Source organism: Protobothrops mucrosquamatus, unplaced genomic scaffold (assembly GCF_001527695.2).
Source record: "Protobothrops mucrosquamatus isolate PMUCROS unplaced genomic scaffold, P.Mucros_1.0 scaffold146, whole genome shotgun sequence".
NCBI lineage: Eukaryota > Metazoa > Chordata > Lepidosauria > Squamata > Viperidae > Protobothrops > Protobothrops mucrosquamatus.
Window position 1 is genome coordinate 309,161 of NW_015386512.1, and position 27,415 is coordinate 336,575.

The 27,415-nt window shown below is 40.5% G+C and overlaps 1 protein-coding gene across 1 annotated transcript; it reads right to left on the minus strand.

Annotated features, from left to right (window-relative positions):
* LOC107285092 (solute carrier family 22 member 15-like) lies at positions 1-27,218 on the minus strand. The gene is made up of 12 exons (XM_015813242.2): positions 27,009-27,218; positions 23,020-23,166; positions 20,231-20,363; positions 17,027-17,191; positions 14,907-15,036; positions 12,833-13,054; positions 9,952-10,092; positions 7,731-7,819; positions 4,600-4,708; positions 2,365-2,437; positions 1,153-1,311; positions 1-252 (listed from the first exon to the last, which is right to left on the minus strand). Exons 1-12 carry the CDS (start codon positions 27,090-27,092, stop codon positions 226-228), a joined length of 1,479 nt encoding a protein of 492 aa, XP_015668728.1. The 5' UTR covers positions 27,093-27,218; the 3' UTR covers positions 1-225.
* Positions 27,219-27,415: the final 197 nt, after the last annotated feature.

Sequence of the window (27,415 nt, forward strand, 5' to 3'; positions counted from 1 at the left end):
TGTTTTAAAACATTCAGTATACAGCATTTGAAAAATCGGTTTAGGCCCTTAAATTTCCTTATTAATTTTTTATCTCTCCCGCTCCACATCTTCACAAGTCATGTTTACATGAGACATTGATCATTCTGGAAATAGGACACTAGGTTTGAATGTCCCAACGTGATAATCTTGATGGCAGCATACTTCAACAACTGAAATTTTCAACCAAGATATTTTTTTGCAATACTAAAACTTTTCTTCTAATTGATTTACCTGTTAACAGATGAAAAAATCAATTAGGATAGTTGTTATATAATAAGAATTAACAAAATACCAACTTAATAGGCTACAGAATTTTTTTTAAAAAAAACAATTCCTCCTTACAAGTTCACATTCAGACGCAAATTACAAAAAAGAACATTAATGGGTATGGGATAGGGAAGGAAAAATATAATTCTTCAAGCTACATGTGGTAATTTTGACATTATTATTTGAACTTCAAAATTGGGCAGTCCTAATATCTAGAATCCAAAAATTCTTAATAGTCTCACAGAAGGCACAATGCAACAATTCAGATCTAAAATTACTAACTATTAGCACCAAGACTATAAGACTATTCATAAGTAACAATTATTAATAATTAATTATTAATAATTATTCGTAACAATTAATAATTATTAATAAAATATCAATTTTTCACTGGGTTTACATTAAATATCGGTAGCTCTCCAGTGCCATAAGTTAATACCATTCTTTTAAAACTAATGAACTTGCTGAAATTTATAATTCAGTTCAACAGACTAAATTAAGACACTTAACATTTGCAAAAGATTTTATTAATCATTTTTCTATTGTAAGAATCTTCCAAATAACTAGAAGAGTGAATGGAAATTGGGAAACCCTGATCTGTTCATGGAGTCGGATGCTGAACCATCTGTTGTAGTTAAAGAAAAATAAGCAAGGTGAAAATGCAGAGAAGCCAGTCTTCTGATTGGCATTTCCTTTCCTATACATTTTTTTTTAAAAAAAAAGATGTGTTCATTTTGACAATTTAATATTGTCAAAAATATTATATGTATAGATCTAACACCTAAAAAGAAATATTATTTCAAATAAATGAGACAGATTTCCAGTAGCACAAAAGACACAGATAAATAATTGTGTTTACTCTGCCTTTTTGTTTTTAAGTATTTGATAGACAGGCATCTGCAAATCTTCAATAGTTTCTGCAATTGGTTTGTTCAGAGTTTCTGGAAGTAGAAGAATCAAAAAACCAGCTGATAATCCACTGATTCCAAAGACTCCAAATGGTACAGATGGACCAAGAGATTTCTAGAAGGAATCAATTAAATTATTTGTTATGAAACAATATACTGTAAATAGGTAGATAAGTTACTTAAAAAGCCTTCTTTGAATTGCAGCGATATATAAATAGGATGAATGAATAATATAACCCCATTTTCTAATGCATGTTTAGCACACATATTAGATAGAAAGTGTTTTGTGAAGTACAGAAAACAGTCCTAAAAAAAGAGTCAAAGGGATAATAAAAAAACAATTCAGTCTAGTTTAATGAAGAGAAGGACGAGGGGGGACATGATAGCAGTCTTCCATCTATCTCAGGGGCTGCCACACAGAAGAGGGAGTCAACCTCATCTCCAAAGCACCTGAAGGCAGGACAAGAAGCAAGGGCTTATTTTCTGGGTGGGTCTTATTTTCGGGGAAACACAGTTTTGTAAGAGAAGAGAAGGAAGAACTTAGGCAGGGATCTTCAAACTTGGCCCTTTTATGACTTCAACTCCCAGAATTCCTCAGCCAGGCATGCTGGCTGAGGAATTCTGCAAGTTGAAGTCCACAAGTCATAAAAGGGCCAAGTTTGAAGACCCCTGAACTTAGGGGTGAAATTAAGCACGTCATCAGCTTAGAGTTGTTATGTTCTCACAAACAGTCCATGTCTAACTCTTCCTGGATTCTGTTGACCCTTGTCTGGTGCCAATTTAGTCCTGGATTCTCTGACATATTTTTACCTGCTGTGGCACATCAACTCTACTGTCAGGCCTCACTGGCTACCCCTCTGTCCATAGTACATCCACACTGACTTTCAACTTCCCATAAACATAAGAAGACTATGCATTTTATATATTCATCTAAATCTCAACCAGACTTATTCAAATGTTACTTTGGTATATTTACCAAAGAAATGCTGGGCAAAAAGTGTATTAGTCACGTATGATATCACAATGACAGATATTGGTAAAAAAAATACAAGCCCACAAGTTCTGCTTAACTATCACATGTTAGAATTATTGCATATGAACTATCAACGCTCATTAATTGATTTGAAAGTTTGCTAAAATAGGATACATTGCAGGCTGCATTACTTACCAAGGAAGGAACAAATGGAGCCAAAATTCCTCCAAACCTACAAATCATTGAGCACACACCCAATCCAGCATTTCTGTTTTATAAAAGAAATACCACTGTCAGTATTTATCCTAAGAAAAAAAGCAAGTCTGATATACTGATTCGTGCTAAATAAGGCATTGCAAATGAACTGCAGTTGTTCCTAGTTCTTATTGAATTTAGCTTTTAAACGGGATCAATCTCATTTCCTGATCTGATGTCGCCATCCTATTATTTCCACCACAACTGAATAGGATTCAGTTTTACCAGCTGGAAAATATTGTCTACATTGCATATATTTCCAATAGAAATCATGAAACTTGAACTCTTCCTCTACGGATTCTATAGAGATGCCTGAGACAGTCTAGCTCAGCGGTGTCAAACTCAATTTTATTGAGGGCCGCATCAGCATTGCGGTTGCCCTCGGGGGGCCAGGTGGCTGCGGCCTACTGGGTGGGTGTGGACGGAGTAGGTATGGCCTACTGGGTGGGCGTGGCCAACTCTACATCATTCGCATCAAGGGTGCCGGTGGGGGCCTGGGCAGGAGTGGGACAGATCTGAGGGTCTCTGGCAGAAAGGGGTGGGACCAGGGCAGAGCCCATCAAGCCAGATATGTGAAGTAGGTGAGGGCCATTTGCTGGCCACTTCCAGGCGATGGTGCATTTCTTCATTCCTCACAATGGATGACACCTCCCCAGCATGCACCCAGGGGGTGGGGCCGATGTGGCAGGGGCTGGTTCCTCGCTGTTTCCAGACGGCCTTGTGGAGCTAAGACTGAATGCATTTCAGCATAGATGGCCACCACAAAATTGTACATTGGCTCCCGGCTGGCCTGGGCCAGGGCCAAGGCAGCAGAGGCTCTGATTTTCTAGATCACATTTTGTATATGCAGCGGCGGATTACCCTCTAGTCCAGGGGCCTTCAAACTTGGCCCTTTTATGACTTGTGGACTTCAACTCCCAGAATTCCTCAACCAGGCACGCGTGCCTGGCTGAGGAATTCTGGGAGTTGAAGTCCACAAGTCATAAAAGGGCCATGTTTGAAGACCCCTGTCCTATGCAATCAAAAAAATATGTTCAAAACACTAATTTCAAAATGACCTGCAATATTACCTCAAACAAAATTTTATTAAATAAATAGCAGAAACCATATTAAGGGGTACCCTTAAAAGGCCCCCTCATGATCACAAACAGCGAAAGGTTTCTTGTAATCATCCAGTTAGGCCTAGCGGTGAAGGAACCAGGCCAGAAAGCAGGAGATTGTGAGTTTTAATCCTGCCTTAGCTGTGAAAGGCAGCTGTGTGGCCTTGGGCCAGTCACTCTCTTTCTCAGCCTAACCCACCTCACAGGGTGACTGTTGTGGGGAAAATAGGAGGAGGAGGAAGGTGTTTTGGGTATCCTTGCTGCCTTGAGTTATTTGTAAAATACTAAAGGCAGGGTACAAATACATAAATAAAAGAAGAGAGTGTAAAGCTGGACAGCTTTATGGAAAGAAATCTGAAAGCAATTTTAGAGAGCGCATGTGGAATGAAAATATCCTTCCAACCATATATTTTGTCCTTTCTTTAAATCTTAAGAGTGGCTTCTTCTCTCATTTCTCCCCCAACATTTTAGCATTAACAGGGAAATAACTACATGTCTTAATTTTCCATCATTCATGAGAGAAGGGGAAGCTTGATCAAACCCCTCCCCTCCCCTGCCCCCTCCACCCCTACCCTGCCCGCTCCACACTCTGCCCGCCCGCAGGGCCACCACTGCCTCCATGGCCCGCCGCAGATCGCCCAGGCAGCCCAGCAGCGCCATGGCGGCCACGCCCTCTGCCCACGCCCTGCAGCAGCATCTGCACGTGACAGGGCGCGAGGACGGAGCCTTGTCCCCGCTGCCCAGCTGCCATGTCCTTGGCTGCGCTGCTCTGCGCAGGCCGCGCTTGGGGGCGACTCTCCTCCGGGGGGGCTGCTGATGGGGACGCGGGGGGACACAGGGCTGGGGCGACGGCGTGCGTGCCCACAGAGAGGGCTCTGAGTGCCAGAGGTTCGCCACCACTGTTATAGGAGATACTTTTTACAGATAGCTCTGATTATCTAATTCAGGAGTATGGAGGTTTGCATGCAATATGTAACCGCTGATGTGATTTCAAATGGCTTATATACATTATATATTGCGAGAATTTAATGATTTGGAAATAAATATAAAAATAACAATGTTAACGTCTGCTTACCTGACTACTGTGGGATACAGCTCTGAAGTATAGATGTATACAATGTTGAAGGCAGCACTTACGGTCAATTTCCCATACAAAGCCAAAATTCTGGGACTGAAGAAAAATCCTTAAATGGAACACAGGGCAATTAAACAAACATTTCCATCTTCAAATAAAGAACAATAGAATAAATAGGCAGCTGTATTCAGAAAAAAACCCCTCTGAGGTTCAGGCAGATGTATACCTACTGTGCAGAGCAACCTGCAATTGACACAAAGAGAAAACTGCAATTTTAAATTGCACCATTGTTGGTGGGCATAAGTGTACTTGGCTGGGGGCATGTCCTCTGGATAAAGTCTCCAATGCTATAGATTGAAGCTTCAGAGAACTGCAATTCTGGCTACCTTATTTCAAGGAGCTCTCAATTATTACCAATAAAAGGTAATATACTGATCTTACTGCACTGCAAGATCACTAAAACAGGAAGTTGTGAAAAGCCATTTTTATGAGTTAGCCATTTGAATCCACTGCTCAAACTTTGCCAGGCCATCACCATTGAAATCAAGATAATACTTATCTATACCTGAATTTCCCTTATACGCTTTGTCCGCAGAAAGTAATTATTTACAAATCTACATCGCACGCTGAAAAATGTTTGCTTGGAGTTACTTGCCAATGAGGATGGACCATCTTGTTATAGCCCTATGGAGGTACTTCTTAGTATATGAGTGATGGAAACGGGGAGAGCTCGCTCCTGGTCTCCTGAACACACTGATTCTTTTTAAGATGTCTTGAACAGGAAATCTGTAAAGATTTTTACTAGCATTCAAGCCACTGCACAGAGACTTCTATGGAGAGCTAGATCAGGCAGAAGAAGACTACCAAAATAGCCAAGTCACTCAAGGAACCTCCTTACGAGAAAAGCCTAGAAATTTGAGACTCTTTAGCTTGGAAAAAATGACACCTGAAGAGGGAACGGGGCTAAAGCATAAATCATACTTGGCATGGAGATGCTTTTTCCTATCAAAACAATATAACCAAAGTTCATCGAATGAATATAACTGGAAAGAAATTCAGAATAAAAAAGTAATTTTTCACACAGCCCACCATTAATCTGTGTAATTCATTATAAACTGTAGTGATGCCCAATCATTCAGATGGCTTTAAAAGGCAATGAAAAAAATGTATGGAGAAGACATCCATCAAACATGATTAGCCTTGAGATCTCCAATGGGAACATGATGTTTCCTGTAACAAGGAATGGGCATTCTTGCCATTGGTAGAAATAAATTGATAGACGATGTCATCAAGCTATGTTTAAGCTGGAGGGTCTTTTGAAGATGTACTGTATATATCAGGTGCACAATAGGAAGGCCCTGGGTATAAATCACTGCTTACCACTGTAACTTAAGAGCTAATGTTTAGAGAGTTTTCCTACACTGTGAACTATTCCAAGCGTTCAGCAACAGACTCCATTCATGACAAGCTACAATGGTCAGTATATTGTGATGGCTTGATTATTTCAAGTAACGGTACAGAGAGAAGCTCATGGCAAATATAGTAATTTTCCCTGAGATTCTTACTAATTATCTGCTACCTTGGAAAAGAAGAAAGCAAATGAGCTGCAGGATACTTCAAAGATTGCCAATGATTAAAGAAAAAAAACCTATTCATGACTTAGCAGTATACAATACTAATAAAAAAATACTATTATTTCACATTGATTCTACGTGGCAGCCTCTCAAAGTATCATTAACAACACCCATCCCAATTAAATTAAAACTGGGCATGCAATAAAGTCTTCATTTAGTAATAATCTTATTCATCTGGGGAAAAAAACTATTCTAGATTTGGTTTTTACTTTTATTTTTAAAATTATTTAAACGTGGTTTGATATTAGCAGACTAGGAGCACTTGTTTTTCTTTTTTTATATATAAATATTTTATTGAGTTTTATAAAGGTAACAAAGGGATAGGGTCAAAAAGGATAAGACAAAGGGAAACATACAAAAAGGTTAGACCAGGGAAAAGGGGTAACACAAAAGTGGGATTAATCCCACAAAATAACATCGCTTCAGCAAGTCTACCAGTCCGGGTTTACATATTAAATCTTAATAATTACTCTATTATTAAACAACTTTCAATATAATCATGTAAATAACGAATTAGTCAATAAATCTCATTCATTTCACTACTTAACAATGCTTAGTATTAATTAAACATATTAATTATAGTTTACCATATTGTTTAAGATCACAAATATACAAAGAGGAAGAAGAAGAAGAAGAAGAAATAAGAACAAGTTCATACAAATAATCATGGAATGTAAATACAAATTATCAATTATCTCTTTAAATTTAATAACCTTTTCTCATTCTAGCATGTTTCTAACCAATAATAAAATTTTCCCCATGTTTCTTTCTCTTTCATTTCTAAAGTTAATCTATCCATTTCTGCACATTCGAGTATTTTTGTTATTATAGTCTGGTCAGATGGTAAATTTTCATTTTTCCAAAATTGGGCAAATATTATTCTTGCGGCTGTCAACACATGCAATATTAAGTACTCATTCTCTTTTCCATAGTTCAAGCCTAATATTCCTAACAAACAGAGTTCTAGTTTAAATTCTATCTGTATTTTAATCATCTTTTCTAGCCACATGTGGATCTTAAACCAAAACTTTTTAGCATTAGGACATATCCACCAGAGATGGTAATAAGTGCCTGGTTGTTGTTTACATTTCCAACACATATTTGATACATTTTTAAACATTTTCTCTAATCTAACTGGTGTCATGTGCCATCTATAAAACATTTTATATAAATTTTCCTTATATGCAGCTGCTTTAGTAAATTTGATATTTCGGTTCCATAGTTTTTGCCAATCTTCTAAATCTATAGAATAACCAAAATTCTTTGCCCACACTATCATTGTTTCTTTCACTTGTTCTTCTTCCATCTTCCAATTTAGCAGGAATTTATAAAGTTTCTTAATCAGATTTTTATCTGTTTTCAAAAGTATCTTATCTAGTAGGGTCTGTTCTTTGTAGAATCCCATTACTTTTACATCTTTTTCTAGGAGCACTTGTTTTTCAATAAGATTATCTGTGCCAAGAAAAATTTGGTTTGCTTCAGAAAGAACATACTTACTCCTGTTATTTTCTGGTAAACACGTGGTAAAAACACAGGCAAGGCCTGCAAATATCAAAAAAGCAGCTGTACTTTTACGTCTTCCCGACCTAGTGCAGAAATATAGTACAAGCTCATACTGGATTTCCACAAAGATACGTTTTAAAATATTTTCATTTATTATTCCATACAAGTCTTTTTTAAAAAAAACCTAAACTGCAGAATGATGGGCATTCACCGACAGAACAATGTAGGCAAATTAGATATTAATGTGTTTCCACATTTCAAGAGATGAGTAATTCATGGAGAAATAATAATTGGTGATCTAAATTTTACTCTGAGATACTTAGCCCATTGCACAAAGTTCATTTCCTGTACTTCTGAAGCCAACAGCTTATAAACCCAATCCAGGCTGCTGGCTCTTCCCTTCAAAGATCTTTTTGGTGCAGGTGTACAAGTCACCAAACAACACATGACAGAATAAACCCCTTGTCTGGTCCAGCCACCTAAGGAAAGTCCATCCCAAGCAAAGGACACCGTTGATTGATCTTTTCAATGGAACCCTCTCTGCCTGCGGGCATTTTGAACAATAACCAAAGTAACCCAGTTTCAGTGGACATTTGGCCCACAGTTTAGTTTAACTGAATAGTGCCTATTTCTATTGATAACTACCAATATTTAGTGCCTTATTCTTATTTTGAGTGGTTATACCCCATCTATATTCTACAGGTTATCCTTGACTTATGACCACAATCGAGACTGGAATGTCCATTCCTTAAGTGATGCAGTCATTAAATGAGTTGTGCCCAATTTTACAAACATCTATACTGCAGTCATTAAGTGAATCACCATGATGGTTAAGCAAATCACAGTCATTAAATAAATCTGGCTTCCCCCATGGACTGTGCTTGTTGGAAAACCCCAGAGAAGCTTATTAATGGTGGTCACATGATCCTGGGACATTGCAATTGTCATAAACACATGCTAGTTGCCAAGCAAATTTTGGTCACATTACGTTGAAAGTCTTAAATGCGAGGAACAGTTTTGTAAGTCACTTATTTTCAGTGCTGTCATAACTTTGAACTGTTGTTAAATGGTTTTAAATCAGAGACTAACAATACTGCAACTGGAACAAACAAAGTTTGTTTTTTTTAAAAAAATGTTTACCTTCAGAAACAGGAAAAAAAATTGAATCCAGGAAACTAATAGAACATGGGTCTTCACACTTGGCCCTTTTATGACTTGTGGACTTCAACATGTTTTTATAATGTGGAGACCAAAACTTGATGCAGTATTCTAGGTGTGGTCTTACTAAGGCTTTACAGAGTGGTATTAGTACCTCACGTGATCAACCATCTGTCCAGAATTATATAGGGCAGTGATGGCGAACCTTTTAGAGACCGGGTGCCCAAACTGCAACCCAAAACCCACTTATGTATCGTCGGGTGCCAAGTGGGCATGGTCAATTGTGTGGGCGTGGCCAATTGTGTGGGCATGGCCCACTGGCTGGGTGTGGCTGCAGTGGTAATGGCAGATTGGGTGGGACTAAAAAGTTCAATCAATCAATTCCAACTTTGCGAGATCTTTTTTTTTCCAGCGAGAAGTTAAAATTGATTGATTGATTGAACTTTTTTTTTTCTGCACACGGCGGTGGAGGCCTAAAGCGAAAAGGTTTTATAAAATCCAGCTGAAGGCCTAGAACTGGGGCGACGGCACGTGTGCCCACAGAGAGGGCTCTGCGTGCCACCTGTGGCACGCATGCCACAGGTTCGCCACCACAGATATAGGGTCTCCTGCTCAAGCAGGAGATCGCATTAGAAGACCTTCAAGGTCATTTCCAACCCTGTTCTTTTACGTTCTATTGTAAAATAAAAAGTGTGATGCGTTAAGTCATAAAAAAAATCTTCTTTCATAACAGCATTTCTGAGCAGATTTGATACATTTTATCTATGCTCAAAATGTATGTAAATTAATCAACATATAGAAATAAATTCAAGAGCTATGTTACTCTATACCAGGGGTTCCCAACCAGGGGTGCGAAACGATATTCCAGGGGGTGTGAAAACTTGGGTTTCCAAAATTATAATTGTATATGTATAATTCGTTGCCGTTATTTTGAACTTTTTAAGGGGTGCAAGAATATATCAGAAACGTTCTAGGGGCGCGGGGTATAGAAAAGGTTGGGAGCCGCTGCTCTATGCTGTACTATCTAAATATAGAAATACAAAGTTATTGAACTTACCAAGATTTCTCAATGAAAAACATGCAGAGTGGAAATGCTGGAACTTCTACAAGGCCAGAAAGAGCCACGTTTAAATAGAGATTTCCTCCTAATTCACCAGCGTTCAGTGTTAAACCGTAATATACAAAGCTGCACACGTACCTAAATGTATCAGAGATTGGCTATTTTAATCATGTACACAGAATAATATGTAAGCTTTAATTACTTGCATACTAAATGAAGAAAAATATACACTAGAAAAATACCAGTTTATGAAGCGGTGAAGTTATAAATCATGTACTAAGTGTGGCTTTTTTTTTTTTTTTATTCCATTCAATTGTGTCCAATTCTTGGAGACTGCCTGGACAAGTCCCTGCAGTTTTCTTGGCTAGATTTTTAATTGGGTTGCCATTGCCTCTTTCTATGAGGCAGAAAGTGACTAGCCCAGGGGTAGGCAACCTTGGCTCTTTTATGACTCGTGGACTTCAACTCCCAGAATTCCTGAGCCAGCCATGCTGAGGGAAAATGGAGAGGTTTCCAAGCTGAGCCATGCTGGCTCCGGAATTCTGGGAGTTGAAGTCCATGAGTCATAAAAGAGCCAAGGTTGCCTACCCCTGGCCTAGATGATAGGAAACTTGGCTCTTTTATGACTCGTGGACTTCAACTCCCAGAATTCCTGAGCCAGCCATGCTGAGGAGAAAGGGAGAGGTTTCCAAGCTGAGCCATGCTGGCTCAGGAATTCTGGGAGTTGAAGTCCACGAGTCATGAAGGAGCCAAGGTTGCCTACCCCTGGGCTATCCCAAGATCACCTAGCTGGTTTTGAGCCCAAGGCAGGACTAGAACTCAGACACCCCAGCTTCTAATCTGATGTCTTAACCATTACATCAAACTGGCTCTTTAAGAGTTCAAATGCCTTCACAAAATTGGAAAACATTTTTTCCAATAGAAGTTGAACTAGAAAACCAGTGGATCAAAATCAACAAATTTACCATACCTTCATGTATGCTTTTGCTATCCTAGTCTATTCTGGTTTTATGTCAAGGCAAAGGGTCTTGAATGAATGATTCAGATCACTAGGTATTTGATCCAAACCTGACTGTTTAAAAACAAGTGGAAAACTATTCCAACATTTTTATATTTCTCATGTCAAAAAACAAAACACAAAGGAAAAAAGAAAGGAGAAATACTATATTGTTTGAGGGGTTCGTCCCTCTTAAACTAAAATTCATTTATATCCAAAATCTTTCTATTTCTTTAACCATATTCAAACAGATGATCAAACAAGATTTTTTTTTTCTGACTGATTTCTTTAGGGGTTTTTAAAATTATGCCTATGTTTCTGACTCATGAGTTTAAACTTGTTTTTTCTGGTGATCCTTGAATTTTAATAAGAAGTCAGACTAACTCCTGAAAACCTGTCCCTTCCTTTCATAGTCTGCAGCATTATCGACATACGGTCCTCTTTCAACCATTTTATTCTGAGAAGAGAGCATTATGGAGCGGAAATGGCATTTCCTCCACTATCAAGAGAAAAGACCAGCAGAAAACCAATCATTGGGAGAATTTTGTTGAAGGAAGATGACATTTGAGGACAATTGGAGATAGAGTTCAGGATACATTGTGACAAAAGGAAACCACGTGAATAAGATTGTCCAGAAATATATAATAATAATAATAATAATAATAATAATAATAATAATAATAATAATAATAATAATAATAATAATAATAATAATAATAATAATAATAATAATAATAATAATAATAATAATGATGATGATGATGATGATGATAAAGTTGGAAGGGACCTTGGAGGTCATCTAGTCCAACCCCCTGCTCAGGCAGGAAACCCTATACCATTTCGGACAAATGGCTGTCCAGTTGCACAGTAAAATTCTCAGTTATACTCCTTTTGGGGAAGTATTTGCAGGCAGAATGCTACCGGCTGTATTGTTACTTTAGATTTATCAGGCACACAAAGCCACATAGTTCTTTAGGCACTATCTTGCTAGAGAAAGATCTGGGATACATATGCCTGATGAGTACAAAGTAATGATGCTGGTTACATACTGGTCAGTGTTAAGCAATATGTCATGCAGGATAATAAAGGTCTATAAGTCATATAAATCAAGGGTCCTCAACCTTGGCAACTTTAAGACTTGTGGACTTCAACTCCCAGAATTCCTCAGCAAAGCTGGCTGAGGAATTCTGGGAGTTGAAGTCCACCAGTCTTAAAGTTGCCAAGGTTGAGGACCCTTGATATAAATCTTTGTTAATGAAAGCATGACATATGGAACACTATATCCATGTGGCCTGAGAGTGTACAAAAAGCAAGGTGGACTATATATACCATTCTAAATATAAACTCTTTGTCGAGCAGTATCATTTGATGGTTTTATCCAATTAAAATATTTTTGTTTTTAAAAAGGAGCTCTTGATTTTTAAGTCTTATTCATACAAGCATGTAACCTTAGGATTGTATAAACAGCACAAATTCAAATGAAAGCCAATACAAAATTTACTTACTCTTCTTGCTCAGGGCAGTTATCTCTTTAAGATTTGTCTCATGTCCATGAAATTACTGAAATTTGAAAAATGGAACAAAAAACCCCAAATTCTCTACCTATTCTCTGAAGTGATTCCCAATAGCTATTATTCTGATTACCTTGAAGTTTATTTATCTATGTCAAGCATGTCAAACTCGCGACGTCACCTGATGTCGCGCGACGTATCGGAGCTTTTTCTCCATTGCCGGCAATGGGGTGGACGCGGTTTTGGGATGACGCATCTGGCCCGCGGGCCGGCAGTTTGACACCCCTGATCTATGTAATCCATAATTATCACCTAAAGCTGTTATTTTTACATGGGATAATTTAAGTAAAGTCAATTTTTTATTAATTACCAGATATACATCAAAATGACAGTGCGCCATCGAAGGATAGGATGCGTAACCAGGTTGAGGACCCCAGGGGTAGAATCGTCCTTCTTGATGGCTCCTTTGCATGGCTTCAGTTTTACCACCAGCCTGTCTTTCCCATTACGAAGAGCCATGTATTGCAGTACCTGCTCTGCTTCTGCTGTTCTGCCTTGAGAATATAACCATCTTGGTGATTCAGGAAGCATGCTGAAAAAAGCAAATCACGAAGGAGAAATATATATATAGTTACAAAGGTTCTTTTTGAATCAATACACTGTGCTAACAAAAAAGATTATTCAGCAAATGTTTTACAAGGTTTGACGAAAGGTATGTGACACAGAAATTTGGAAAAATATGAAATGTATTTGCTGGGGTTTTTTTACATTGATTAAAACATTCTATAAATTATAGAATAATAGTGTCGGCTCCGACAGATGAAATCCTTCAAAGAACTTCGAGGCATTGTTTACCTTAAAGAATTTTTATTCGAGAAGCATAACATCGGCACTAACATAATCGGAGCCAAAAACTGAATCCCCCCCCCTTGAGCACATAGTATCAAAGCACAATTCCCTCCTCCAATTAACAGTCATAAATCACATTCCCTAATTAGTTTAAAGCACGGGCTTTCCCTCCAGTCAAGCCAATTCTTATCATCTCTTATTTCAACAACCTTGATTCTCACGCTAGGTTCAGTATTATTATGTCTAGCTGAACTCTCATGCACATCCCTCCCCTCCCCAGCATCATCTAACTCTAAAAGAGAAAAGAAGAAAATGGCTGCATCTCCATCTGTTGTCAAAGCAAAAACATCCGATGTTAAGCAGCGTTGACAAATAGCTTGAATATTATTCAAAATTAACTGACAGAGACCTCATTTAATATGACAAGCACCACAACTCACATATCCTAATTTTTTGTTACACTGATTCTGATTCTAATGTAACTGCAGAGATGCAGAGAAATGGCTTTGAAGCAAATATTCACTAACTATTATGTTGGGGGGAAAAGACAGAAGCTTTTCTTAAATCCTGGGAAGGGAGAGATTATTAATAAGAGACCCAGGTAGGCCCCTGCCAGTCTCACTGGGATATAAGCGGGAGGGGAGGAAAAGTAAAATCTGATTTGTAAGATTCAGTTATTGTAGCCTCCTAATACAGTTCTAACGTTTGAAGAGCCAGTTTGGAGTAGTGGTGCAAGTGCTAGCCTGGAAACGGAAGATTATGAGTTCTAATCCCACTTTAGGCCTTTTGTGACTGGCATTTGCAAAAGGTTGTATGTTGCTTTTCATACTGCACGGCCAGTCACACTTTTCTCACCACAGATTACAGCTATAGTGGACTGATTTGCAATTAAAAATAACCTATGTGTAGATTTACCCATCACGTTAAATCCAAAACAAACTACTCATATTATGGCTTAATGGATCATCTCAATCAGACCATAGGCTTGTTTCTAAAGAAGTTTAAAAAGTGCAGTGAAGGGAAACTTTCCTCTCACCTAAATAATTCAGCAGAGAAATGTGCAACTAGTCTATGCACAATACAGCCACACTACAAGGCAGGGATACTCAGAATCCACAGTTTCACAGTTTCATGAAGGAAGATGTACAGGTGAAGACCTACACTGGGCTTCCTTAGGCAACACATTTTGCACCCAGATATTCAAGAGTCTCCCCCACCTTCCCAAGGGATTTTTCATGGGATTCCAGTGACTGCAGGGGAAATCTTAAGCTATAAGTCTTTATGATAAAGAGATGAGATGCAGGTCATTCTTACTCATCCTTGCTCTCTCTCTCTGGACTGTTTTCGTCACAATGATATGGCATGCACCAGCGCTCATTATACTAACCATATTTTGCTTATACTCAAAAATATGCAACTGATTTTCAGTATCTATTTTAGAAACACACTGCCAAGCAAACTAAAATAATCTGCTTAATAATTCCTCTGATTTCATTAAGAATATAAAGACGCCAATCTTTTATCTCTTTAATATTACCCTTTAACTTTGGGTTAGTGTTTGGCCTTTGTCTACTGTGGATATAATTATGACTTACAAAGAAAGAAGAAAAAAGAAAAGTCCTGGAGAATTTGATACAAAGGCAAGAAGGCGCCAGTCTCTTATGTAATATCCCAGTAAGGCATAAACAGCTATGCCGAATGCAAATGTCAAATTTGTCAACGAGCCTGAAAATACAAGCAAAAACAAAGTATTTTATAAAATGCTGACAAAACATCCCAGACATCTCAGCAGTACACCCGTATTAAGGACATAATTTTATTATGCTAGGTACATAATTTATACTGGAATCATATTAATTATAAATTCACGAATAAGAAAACAAAAGCAAAGATTAAAATAATAATTAAACCAAATAATTGTAAAGAATCATTATTTATTTTCATACATAATTATCTATATAAATAAAAATGTAAATGTTCGTTTGTTCAAAATCTTAAATCTCCGAAAGTTCTTCACCGATTGCTTTGAAATTTTGACACAACGTTGCATTCGAATACGTGTGTGTTTTTATATACCTATATTATATAGATGTCATACCTGTGACAGGTAAAAACATGCTTTTTTTGAAAAACAGCGCCATCTGTTGGACGTAAAAGCAACACACGCTTTTACCAGACTGAGCCACAGCAACACGTGGCTGGGTACAGCTAGTATACTAATAATAATCATCATTATAAAGTTATTCATTGAAGTCCATATAAATAATACCTTTGTGATTTGTCAAGTGGTAGCAAATTTAGATTAATTTATTGTAGAACACTTTGGTTATTGTAAGTTCATAACATGCTATACAGGCTGCTAATCCTTTCTTAGTCTGAGAAGTTAGATTCTTATTGTTTAAAAATATGACTTTGGGTAAAGTCATATTTAGTTATCAATCATGACAACTAACAAGCGTAACATGCTAACGAAGAGTAAGGTCACAACATTAAGGTATCCAGGATACCTTAATATAACTTCCTAACTTAGAATGAGAGATACAGACTAAAGCACAGAACAAAATAGTATTTTTCAGTGTTATTAGCAATTGCAATCATATTTGTGTGGACATAAAATCTCACTGACCTCAATGGAGTGCACGCTAAACCTACAATCTAATACACATTTACTGTAATAATTAAAACAATTCAATTCAGTTCAAACCAAGTATAGGTAATCCTTGCTGAATGACCATACATTCAGCGACTGTTCACAGTTACAATGACGCTGCATGAGAGGAACTTTCCTTGTATGATCCTCATAGTTGTGGCTTGTTGCAGCATCCCCAATGTTAATAGGAAAGCTAGCAGGAGGTCACAAATGGCAATCACATGGCCGTGGGATACTGTGACTGCACAGGATTTACTTAACAATGGCATGTGGACTGCCAGAATTGCTGTTATAAGAGTTGCAGTGGCCAGGTGAGGTTGCATTTTACAATTCCTTTGTTTGCAATGAAGTTCTCAGTGCCAATTACCATAGTTAAGAAAGGACTATCTAGGCCTGGGCTAGGCAACCTTGGCTCTTTTATGACTCGTGGACTTCAACTCCCAGAATTCCTGAGCCAGCATGGTATAGGTATAGGCAACCTTGGCTCTTTTATGACTTGAGGACTTCAACTCCCAGAATTCCTGAGCCAGCTATGCTGAGGGGAAAGGGAGAGGTTTCCAAGCTGAACCATGCTAGCTCAGAAATTCTGGGAGTTGAAGTCCACGAGTCATAAAAGAGCCAAGGTTGCCTACCCCTGATCTATATACATAGAACCAGTCTGTATGTCAGTTTATTAAATTGAAATTTAGGCTTCCAGAACCCCTATCAGGCATGAGAATTATAGAGGAAAATATTTGACACATATTGTTACTTTACACTAAGCAACACAAGCACAGCTCACAGCAGCTTAAGACACTGTCATCATGACAAAACAACATCAATGCTACTGTGAAAAGCAATGGGCAACAGTACTCTCCTCCTCAATAATGTTTCTTCACCAGGTCAGTAAGGAAAGGGAAGAACAAGAGATAGACTATGCGTCTTCAGAAAGGATATTTTTAAGGCAATGTTATTTAGACTAAAAATACTGATGTTCCAACCATAAATAACTTTTAAACAATTTTTATACACTAGCATTTTAACAATTGTGTTTGTGTTATCATGAGTTAAGTCCTCAGATTTTACCTGTCATTGCCCAGAAAGATTTTCCTACATATTCTTGTGTCAAAACAAAAGACACTAAGGACATGCCACCATTTGTAATTCCAACAAAAAGGCGTGATACTGCAAATATTTCGTAATTTGGAGCAAATGCTGAAACATATCCAAAAATGACATCCAAAAAAAGCCCTGCGCAAAAGATATATAATAAAGAAAAATTAATATAGTGCAATCCAACCATATCCAGTGACCCTACTATATAGGATGGCAACTTACAAATGAAAAAAGACAGGAAGGAAATTATTATCCGTTTTTTCACAATGGTTAAAGAAAAATAGTATAATTAGTATCTTCTAAGCAGACAAATATATATTCAAGATTTTCTAAAGATACTCTGAAAAAAGTAACCTTGCAATATGGCTAAGGCAAAATATTGGAGATGCAGTCCTAATGAAATATATTTCAGACATGATGATATTAATACTGAATTTAAAATATTGTAGCAAGAAACAATAAATGTTACATTTATTACGATGACTATATTAGGTCCTATTAAAAATACAAATACATTAGTTGTTTATGATATATTTCACTGCGTTCAAATGGAAATCCTATCCTACTGATGCCTAATATTAATTGAGTCTCATGTTATAGGACAGGGGTAGGCAACCTTGGCTCTTTTGTGACTCGTGGACTTCAACTCCCAGAATTCCTGAGCCAGCATGGCTCAGCTTGGAAACTCTCCCTTTCCCTTCAGCATGGATTCTGAGTATCCCTGCCTTGTAGTGTGGCTGTATTGGGCATAGCCTAGTCCAGGGGTAGGCAACCTTGACTCTTTTATGACTCGTGGACTTCAACTCCCAGAATTCCTGAGCCAGCCATGCTGACGGGAAAGGGAGAGGTTTCCAAGCTGAGCCATGCTGGCTCAGGAATTCTGGGAGTTGAAGTCCACGAGTCATAAAAGAGCCAAGGTTGCCTACCCCTGATATAGGAGGTTGTCCTCAGCAACCTACGTGCTAAGTACTGGCCTAAAACCAATGTTCCTACTAAATTATGCCCATATGTGGCCAAGCAGCAGTTGCGCACACCTAGTCTTTGCTTGCTTCTCCTCCAAACCCCAGCAGCTTCGTGAGTTTTCTTCCAGGCACTGCAAGCTGCTGCTCTTCAAGGACTGCATTTCAGCATAAGAACAACTAGAGGTCTAGGGAGGGACTGGGGGCACACAGGAGTGAGATCAGGGCTGCTGCATATCAAGCTTCAAGCATTAAGAGCCAAACTTGGGGGGACTGTCTGTCAGAAGGGAAGGTCTTCCCCATCTAACATTTGCTCATTCGGCACATGTACAATCCCCTCTGTAGACCTGCACTGCCCTCAGCAGCCTTCCCTTATCTCAGTGTTTCTCAACCTTGACAATTTTAAGACATGTGGACTTCAACTCCCAGAATTCCACAGCCAGCATTGCTGGCTGTGGAATTCTGGGAGTTGAAGTCCACATGCCTTAAAATTGTCAAGGTTGAGAAACACTGCGCTTATCTCCTTTGAGCATCTATGAACTGAGGAATATATATACCCATTGAGTGCAAAAAGCTGTTGCTTTTGCAAAGAGCCACTGTGGAAGGAGAGGGGGTCCTGGCTGAGCCTGGTAGGGAATCTCAGCAGCACCCCACCCAAGTCCGATGCTGGCAAGGCAGCCATCCACAAGAAGCTTCCCGGCTCCAACCTGTCCCGGAAGCATTTGCTCCTGGCTTCTCTTTGAAAGCTCCTGAAAGTTGCCTGATTTACAACCAGGACATAACTAAGGACAGAGCTGGGCTAGACCCAGCCTCCTGCTGACTCCAGAAAAAGTCAGCTGTTAAAGCTTGCAAGAATTTCATCCAGCCCTTGAGACGTGATCAGCCTTGCTCAGCAGCTGCTACCTAGAAATTCACTACTTTTGAACAGGGTCCATTTAGCTAGCAAGGCTTGCATTTATTGAGAGGCCAATTATTTCTGAGTGTCAAAAGTTAGCAGCCGTCACATGCACCAGGACACATCTCTGCACCCTGTTGGAGATGGGTTCTGAAATAATACCACCCTGTGCAAACTGGAGCCTGTGAAATTATACTACAGTAGTGGCCAAAATTGTGGAAACCTTTTGGGAAAAGTGTACAGTAGAAATGCCACCTTTGGTTAAGTTTCCACCAATTTTTCTTCTAATTTCTTTATACCTGTAGCCTTGTTCACTTAATAATACTATTTTACATCGCTTTCTGGGCAACCAGTCAACTCTTTGCACCATTACTTTAATTTTATTACGTTTTACAAGCTCACTAAATGAAAAAACACAAAAAATCCCCAACCAACTTGATAAGCGATCACATACCACACTGACAAATGTCCTCCTCTCAGCTTCAATACATGACATCAAGAACTGAATCCTACTGTGATCTGATTGGCTCATTGCCAAAACAAGATGACACCTGATTGGCTCTCTAAACACTCATGCTCATTGGCTACCATCAGATGAAGGAAAGCTACCTGATATCAACTTAAGCAAGTTGTGCTTCCTTTTTCTGGTTACTTGGCTATGACTTTTCATAGAATACAGACAGATAATTGAACAAACTTTGTTGCATTACATTCTTGATTAAATTATCTTTCCGTTGATATATCATTTTATGGTACTACTCCAAAAGAAAAAGTGGTGTTATTAGCCATCAAACCCCAAAAATACACTTTTCCCAAAAGGTTTCCACAATTTTGGCCACTACTGTATACTCTGATAGATGGGGGGTTAACTCTCAGCTCAACAGACCTGGCCTAGAGAAAGAATCCAGTCATCTTTCTTTGTCTGTGACTAGAGAAGTTTTTAAGATCTGGAAGAAAAAAAACCCCTGAACTAAACATACCCCACAAGCAAGGTTCCCTCTCTGCTGTCCCCCAACCTAGCCTAAAGTTGCCCAGGCCATCTCAACTGCTCCTCAGAAGTTGTCTGCTTTCCTGGCTTAGACGAAAGGCTAGAGCAGGCATAGGCAACCTTGGCTCTTTTATGACTCGTGGACTTCAACTCCCAGAATTCCTGAGCCAGCATGGCTCAGCTTGGAATCTCTCCCTTTCCCCTCAGCATGGCTGGCTCAGGAATTCTGGGAGTTGAAGTCCACGAGTCATAAAAGAGCCAAGGTTGCCTACCCCTGGGCTACAGGATAATCAAATACATCCATAACATACAACTGCTATTTAACATCTTACCTGCTAGATATACAGGCTTTCTGCCCAATTTATCTGACAATGGGCCAAACAGTATATTTCCAATGAGTAACCCGGCAAAATACAAGGATGAGGCCAGGTTCACTTTGTATGCTTCGTGTTTGATTAAATACCACTACGGGAGACAAATAAAAAAGAAACAATTTTCATTTAAAGCACTGCCATACCAGCGATAGCCTCTAATCACAGTAAACTCCCCAAACTGCTCTCTCCGTTCATTTTTCTTTCGGTGGAACTTCATAAACAGAAATAATGCTTGCCAGAAACGATCGCTTGGGGGGAGGTAGGAATTTAGTTTTTGTTTTTGGGGGGTAAAAACCTCAGCAATTGAGTCAGAGACCAAACTCTCACGCCGTTCAGAGGGTTTATGACTTATGCTGACATATAAAAATGAATTGTTTAAAAAAATAGTAAGTACACCGTAAATGACAAAGAATAAAGAATAATATAAATGATATTTTTCTGACCATATGCTGTCCTATGATTTAGGTTACTGTAACAAGTAGGAGAAGTCCTCATTTAGTAACCACAATTGGGCAAAGCGAAGCAGCTGCTAAGTGGGAAATCAATCACATGATCGTGACTGTGCTTTTCTTTTCTGTACTTCCCACTTTCTGGAACACTCACCCTGGCATTGGCATAATTAGCCAGAAGAGAATTAACGTTTGCATTTACATTCATTGTAGAGGAGGGATTAGAACAGTGATGGCAAACCTTTTAGAGACCGAGCGCCCAAACTGCAACCCAAACTCACTTATGTATCGTCGGGTGCCGGGTGGGCGTGCCCCATTGGGTGGGTGTGGCCAATTGGGTGGGCGATGGTAACGGCAGACTGGGTGGGACTAAAAAGTTCAATCAATCAATTCCAACTTTACGAGAAATTGAAATTGATTTTGATTGATTGAACCTTTTCTCTTTTTTTTTGCACACAGCGGTGGAGGTCTAAAGAGAAAAGGTTTTATAAAACCCAGCTGAAGGCCTAGGACTGGGGCGACGGCACGCGTGCCCACAGAGAGGGCTCTACGTGCCACCTGTGGCACGCGTGCCATAGGTTTGCCACCACGGGATCAGAAGTAGGCATGGAGAAGCAGAATGGATCAGGCACAACAGACTTTGCATCCTGAAACTGCTTCCCCCACTCCACCCTGCCCCTCGGCAGAGTGAATAGATTGGAGAGGAAAGGGGTAGAAGAGAGCAAGCAAACACACAAAAGGGAATGCACCACATGGTTTGTGTACTATGCCTGTGGTTGCTGGCACCGGTGAATTGGCTTCGATGTGTATTTCCTATTGTATGCCTGTTTACTCTCTTTTAATTTCTTCCCCTCCAAACTCTCCACTCTGTAAGGAAGGGGGGAAAAGAAAAACAGGTCACGTATAGGACGTGTATTGACTTTTAATAGGGATCACATGGTGGAGGAATGCTGCAAAAGTCATAAATGCAGGCATTAGTTGTAAAGTTATATTTTTCAGTACCATCGTAACTCCAAACAGTCACAATGGTAAGCGAATACTACCTGTATTTGGGTGTGAATTTTGGCCCTTAGTTTAGGTACAAGGGGAACAACTTCTTGGAACTGTGACCAAAGGGCAAGGGCAATGAAATGGCTATAGTTATGTAACCTTGATAACCTTCAGCGGAGCTGTTCCACAGATAATCTATTGTAAGACTCTGCTTGTGAGACTAGTCCAGGGGTCTTCAAACTTGGCCCTTTTATGACTTGTGGACTTCAACTCCCAGAATTCGTTGCTGGCTGAGGAATTCTGAGGAATTCCTGGGAGTTGAAGTCCACAAGTCATAAAAGGGCCAAGTTTGAAGACCCCTGGACTAGGCTCTAGGAATCAAATGGGATTACTGCTAATATATCAGCCCCCCTGCCCAAACTACTTGAGGCAGTGGCTTGACTGGCAGTGGAGTTCCCCAGACTAAGGGTACTGGGGGATTTTAATCTAATCTCTCTGGGCACAAGTTCAGACCTGATTTGTGAGTTTGTGACCATCGTGGACTGATCCAGGTTATGGGGGTAACTCGCAGTAACAGTCACACAGGAGACTTAGTTTTTATCTTGGGACAGTCGCAACGTATTCTGAAGCTGGGACATCACCATTAATAGCCTTGGATCACATCACACCTATATAGCCTCTCTATATCCATAGACCTCAGAGAGCTCCCTGCTTTTCTGAGAAACTCTGAGAGATGAAATAACAGAAGATGTGTCTAGCCCAGGGGTAGGCAATCTTGGCTCTTTTATGACTCGTGGACTTCAACTCCCAAAATTCCTGAGCCAGCCATGCTGAGGGGAAAGGGAGATGTTTCCAAGCTGAGCCATGCTGGCTCAGGAATTCTGGGAGTTGAAGTCCACGAGTCATAAAAGAGCCAAGGTTGCCTACCCCTGGTCTAGAAAGTTACTAGAACAAGATGGATTGTATCTGGTCAGAAGTATATTTATGTTTTTTTATAAGTTTGCTTCTTACATAAAAGATCCCAAAAGCACCATTGACACTTACACTACAGGACATTCTACAATTCTATACGTATGATCAACCCTTATATGTTGATATAGTACAGCATTGTCCCTTAAAGCATTTACATTCAATGTCTTGTGCCTAAATAGGCCAGGATTTTGTTTTCCACACTGAAAACTATGCTCTCCTTTAATACAGCCAGTTTAACTGGCTTTTTAAAAATATATATATTCAGTCACTATGCAGTTTTGGTTGGGGACCTAAATTGCATAAAAATATTAACTCAGGGCAACAAAACATACTTGCCTCTGTTGCTATAGAAGTGAAATTACTGGTGAACCTGACATGTTTTGCAAGAGCTTCTGCATTAGTCAGAATTCCTTCTTGGTCAAGATGATATTCCGGCACAGCTCCCACGAGAACAATAAGCATAGACTGGAAGGCAACAAACACCTTAAAAGGAAAACAAAAAGAGGTAATTTACGGTAAACTGTCAGATCTCTCCGTCTCTTTGTCTCACTGTGTTTCTCTCTTTCATACACACACACAAACACACATTTGTTCATGGCCCATAGCTTTGGGGGAGGGATATTGAAAATATTTCATAAACAAATTGGTCTAATATACACAGAGTTCCTAGCACACAATATTAACACTCCAATGAAAATGTTCTGATCAGTGTGACACATATATTCTTCCTAGGAATAATCCAAAATGTATTATACTGTATTTTATTGTTATCCTACGTACCGTATATTAACTGATAACAATCCAATGGGAACATAGCGGAGACTATCTAGGAATGTTTCAGCCCAAAAGTGTCAGGTTCCCTTTTGGGTGCCAATCTGCTGGGGGGGGGGGGGAAGGCTCAGGGGAGCATTCTTTGCATGCTTTCACTTTTGCTGGAACCACATGGGAATTAGGGAGGGGGATCATCTTTGGAGACAGAATGGACTCCCTCCCAGCCAGTTCCAGTCTGACTCCAAGGCCATTGCACCTTGAGGATGAACTGTTATCTGTCCTGTACCTCAGCACTTTCAAAACAATCTTGTAGCACTGTATTGGCTGCCAATGGACTGGTCAGCAGAGTTGAGTTTCGAAATGGGAAGAATAGCTTGGTGCTTTGTGACCTTACTGCAACCACTATTTTTCAGTAAACGTTCTTTTGATAACCACATGGTGTCAAGAGTTGTGCATTCCTGAGAGGACTAGCTGGGGCAGGTCCTTACATTAGGCAGAATCTGCAATAGTGGTCAACCTGGAGAGGCACCTACTCCTACCCTGGGGACCGTGCAAGGAATGTTTGCACAAGGCAGCAACCAGGAAGAAGAGGAATGCTGGGGGAAAACCTCTACCAAGGCTCAACCTGGGGTGGACCTCTCCAGGTAGACAGCCTGGGAGATTCATCGAAGCCCAGGTGTTCCATTGGCGTCGGGAAGAAAGATGATTGGGAAGGACGAACCAAGGGAGTACCAACGACGCGAATGGCAAGCGGAGCTGGAAGAGCTCGGGGATGAGAAGGAAGAAAGCAGCGAAATTGATCATGCCGATTTCCTCATGAAACAAGCTACGCGCTCCATGATGGAAACATTCCAGTGCCTCAAGGCACGCGAGACCCTAGTCAGAATGGCCGCTGGGGACACTCGCCAAATCAAGAGGAGGATGACGGCAGAAGAGTCTCCACGTTAGACACCATGGTGGGAGTCTCAACAACCCCAGCTGGTGCAATCGCAGCCACGAAAGCAGTGAAAAAGGACACCACCAGGACTTCCAGTTTTGCGCAGCAGCACATGGTCGCGGGATTGCGAAGCTCCGCTTCCCGCGGCTCTTGACCCTAAATGTGCCTAAAGCCACCCTGAAGAGGCGGTGAAGAGAGAGGGGCGCCCCAGAGATTCGGGAATGACGGCAGTCTTCCCGTTTGATTGGGAAATTCCCTCTAACCGACAGGAGAAAGGCTGGTCCCATCTCAGTAACCAGCCCAAGCTCCTTGCAGCCAAAGTCCACAAATACTCATGAGAACATCGGTGAACAGCGTGCTGAAACTGGGTGAGAAATTTGATCTTATCCTACTCTATATCCTGAATTTTGGGAAACACCCCAAGAAGCAAAAAAGCCTCCAAAAGGAGGGGGAGCTTTGCCCCATCCTCCCACCAAAGGAAGCGGCGAATTAAACTATTAAGGGGGACAGAAACATACTGTTGCTGACATCTAGTGAAGGAAGAGAATATATAACTTTAGCTGCTTTGTTATAAGTATTGGCAGGACGCCCAGAATGAGATAACCCACTTCTTTGATTTTTAAAAAGAGCTAAACAAAACATTCTAGGCCAGCCATAATAAGCAAAGACTATAATTGAAAAAGCATAATTGACCTTCCTGGATGATAAACACCTACTGACTGTGACTTTTAAGCTGTTTTCAGAGAAAGAATTTTTTTTTTAATTCTAGCTGTCATGGAATCTCAAGAGCTTGCAAAAAGAACTTGTCAAGAAAAACCAAATACTTTCCAGGGGGAAATGCTCGCTATGTTGCAACTAATCCAAACAACAATGGCTCAACACCATGATGAAATTAAAAACAACTTTGATGACATAAATGGACGTATCTTTACGTTAACCTCACAACATAAGAATTTTCAGAAAATGAGTGGGCTTGAATTTGGGCCTTTTCACTTGTAGTTCAACACTAACCAATCTTCTGCAAACTTCAATTTTCTCCCAGTATTCTACAGCTCTCAGAATTGTCAGCCAATAAATATTGACAAGGAATTCTGGAAAACATAATCCAATACAGCTGGAGAAAAGTTCTAATACTCTAGACTTAGATTAATAGACTCTGACACATATATTGTATAAAACAAAAACACATTCTTATGTGTCACTTTTACCATTCATATATAGATTGACAAATAAAGTTTGTCTCTTTCACCTTCTCTGTTGTAGCATATATGTGCCCTGGAGAATGCTTTACCACACATAAAATATTCCTGCAAAATTTATCTTAGCACAAATAGGTTGAAATATATTTTAAATTAAGTAAATATATGCACAACCCAGACAGCATTGGGGGGGGGAAGACAGTGGCCACTAAAAACCCATATTCAAAGTTGCAACAGGCAATCTTACAACTAAATTGAAGATTCGGAAGTTAGTAATTCCTGTTTCCACTGGCAAGTTCTCCTACCAGTGCAGGGCTAAATTTGTGCAACTCATATGACCCCCTCCTCTTAATACACTATAATTCTGGGTAGCTCCTAGCAGCCATAAAAACATGTAAGAAATCATTTTACAACAACCAACGAAGCACAAGAAGAGTACTTCATCGTGTAATGTTAATCCAGTGAGGCGGGTTCTAATTCATCTAAAGATTGGGGATATCCCCGCACACTCTTTCCAAGTGATGCTATACAAAGAGGGGTCTTCAAACTTGGTCCTTTTATGACTTGTGGACTTCAACTCCCAGAATTCCTCAGCCAGCGATGCTGGCTGAGGAATTCTGGGAGTTGAAGTCCACAAGTCAGAAAAGGGCCAAGTTTGAAGACCCCTGCTTTAAACTATGCATAAAAAGCAGCATTGGCTTCCTTGAGGGTAAGCGAAGGCACTTGCTCTCAAGCAGGGGTAGGCATAGCATAGCATAGCTGACTCAGGAATTCTGGGAGTTGAAGTCCATAAGTCATAAAAGATCCCTGCTCTCAAGAAAGCCAAAGCTTTTTCGTCATTTTGAGGGGAGAAATTACCTCATTTTCTTAAACATTTTTAAAGCTTTAAGCCAGGGGTAGGCAACCTTGGCCTTTTTATGACTTGTGGACTTCAACTCCCAGGATTCCTCAGCCAGCGATGCTGGCTGAGGAATTCTGGGAGTTGAAGTCCACCAGTCATAAAAGGACCAAGTTTGAGGACCCCTGCTGTACAATATTCTCTTTCCCTCCCCGTCTGAATTGTCAGGAAAAACGGCCACCCAGGAAAGATGTTAAACCCGCTTTTTTTACGACCCCCAAAGTCCAAGGAGATGCCGGTCGCTCCCCGCAAACGAGAGAAACGAGCCTCCCCCCCCCCCCGCAATTCCAGCCGTTTTCACGGACCACAAAGGAAGCGGCCGCATTTCCTGCCACGCCAGCCAGCGGAGGACGGCGCGCTCCACCCACTCCCCATCGTTGCCTTGACGACTGCAGCTACGTACTCCTCGCGCGCGCGCCCCCCTTATGCGCTCGACGAATGGGAAAGGAGGGGATGGGACCGAGGAGGACGGTGAAGGAGCGGCGAGGCCCCCCCCCCGCCCCTCGGCCTCTGCGCCCACCTGTAGCAGCACCAGGAACGCGGCGAGCTTCTTCTGCTGGGGGCCGAACTCCCCCACCAGCCCAAAAGCCTCATCCAGATCCATGGCTCCGTCGGGTCACCGCGCGGCATCCCCGTCACAGTCCCCGAAAGCGAACGGCGGGCTCTAGAGCGCTCAGCTCGCTTCTCCTCTCCTCTGCCGTTACTTTCCGGAGGTGGCGGTTCGAAGGAACGCTCGCAGCGGCCTCTATTGGCTGTTTGGGGGCAAAACAACAGCCAGTCATCGTGGGGGCGGGGTTACTGTTCGGAGTATGGGGAGGGGGGCCCTCCGGAGGGTTCTGCTTCACGCTTGCGCAGAACGCGCGGTTGGAGGCGGGCGCTTGGCTGTTTGGCTCGGTTACCGGGCCTCCTGAATGGAAGCTGGTTGCT

Bases quoted from the DNA above. Each gene is read 5' to 3' on its own strand.
- LOC107285092 (XM_015813242.2), bottom strand. From the start codon at position 27,092: ATGGATCTGGATGAGGCTTTTGGGCTGGTGGGGGAGTTCGGCCCCCAG. The intron at 23,167-27,008 runs GTGGGCGCAGAG...TTTCCTTTTAAG, and splicing joins CGTTCCTGGTGCTGCTACAG to GTGTTTGTTGCCTTCCAGTC. The intron at 10,093-12,832 runs GTAATTAATAAA...TGATACATTTAG, and splicing joins GTCATTTTGATGTATATCTG to GTACGTGTGCAGCTTTGTAT.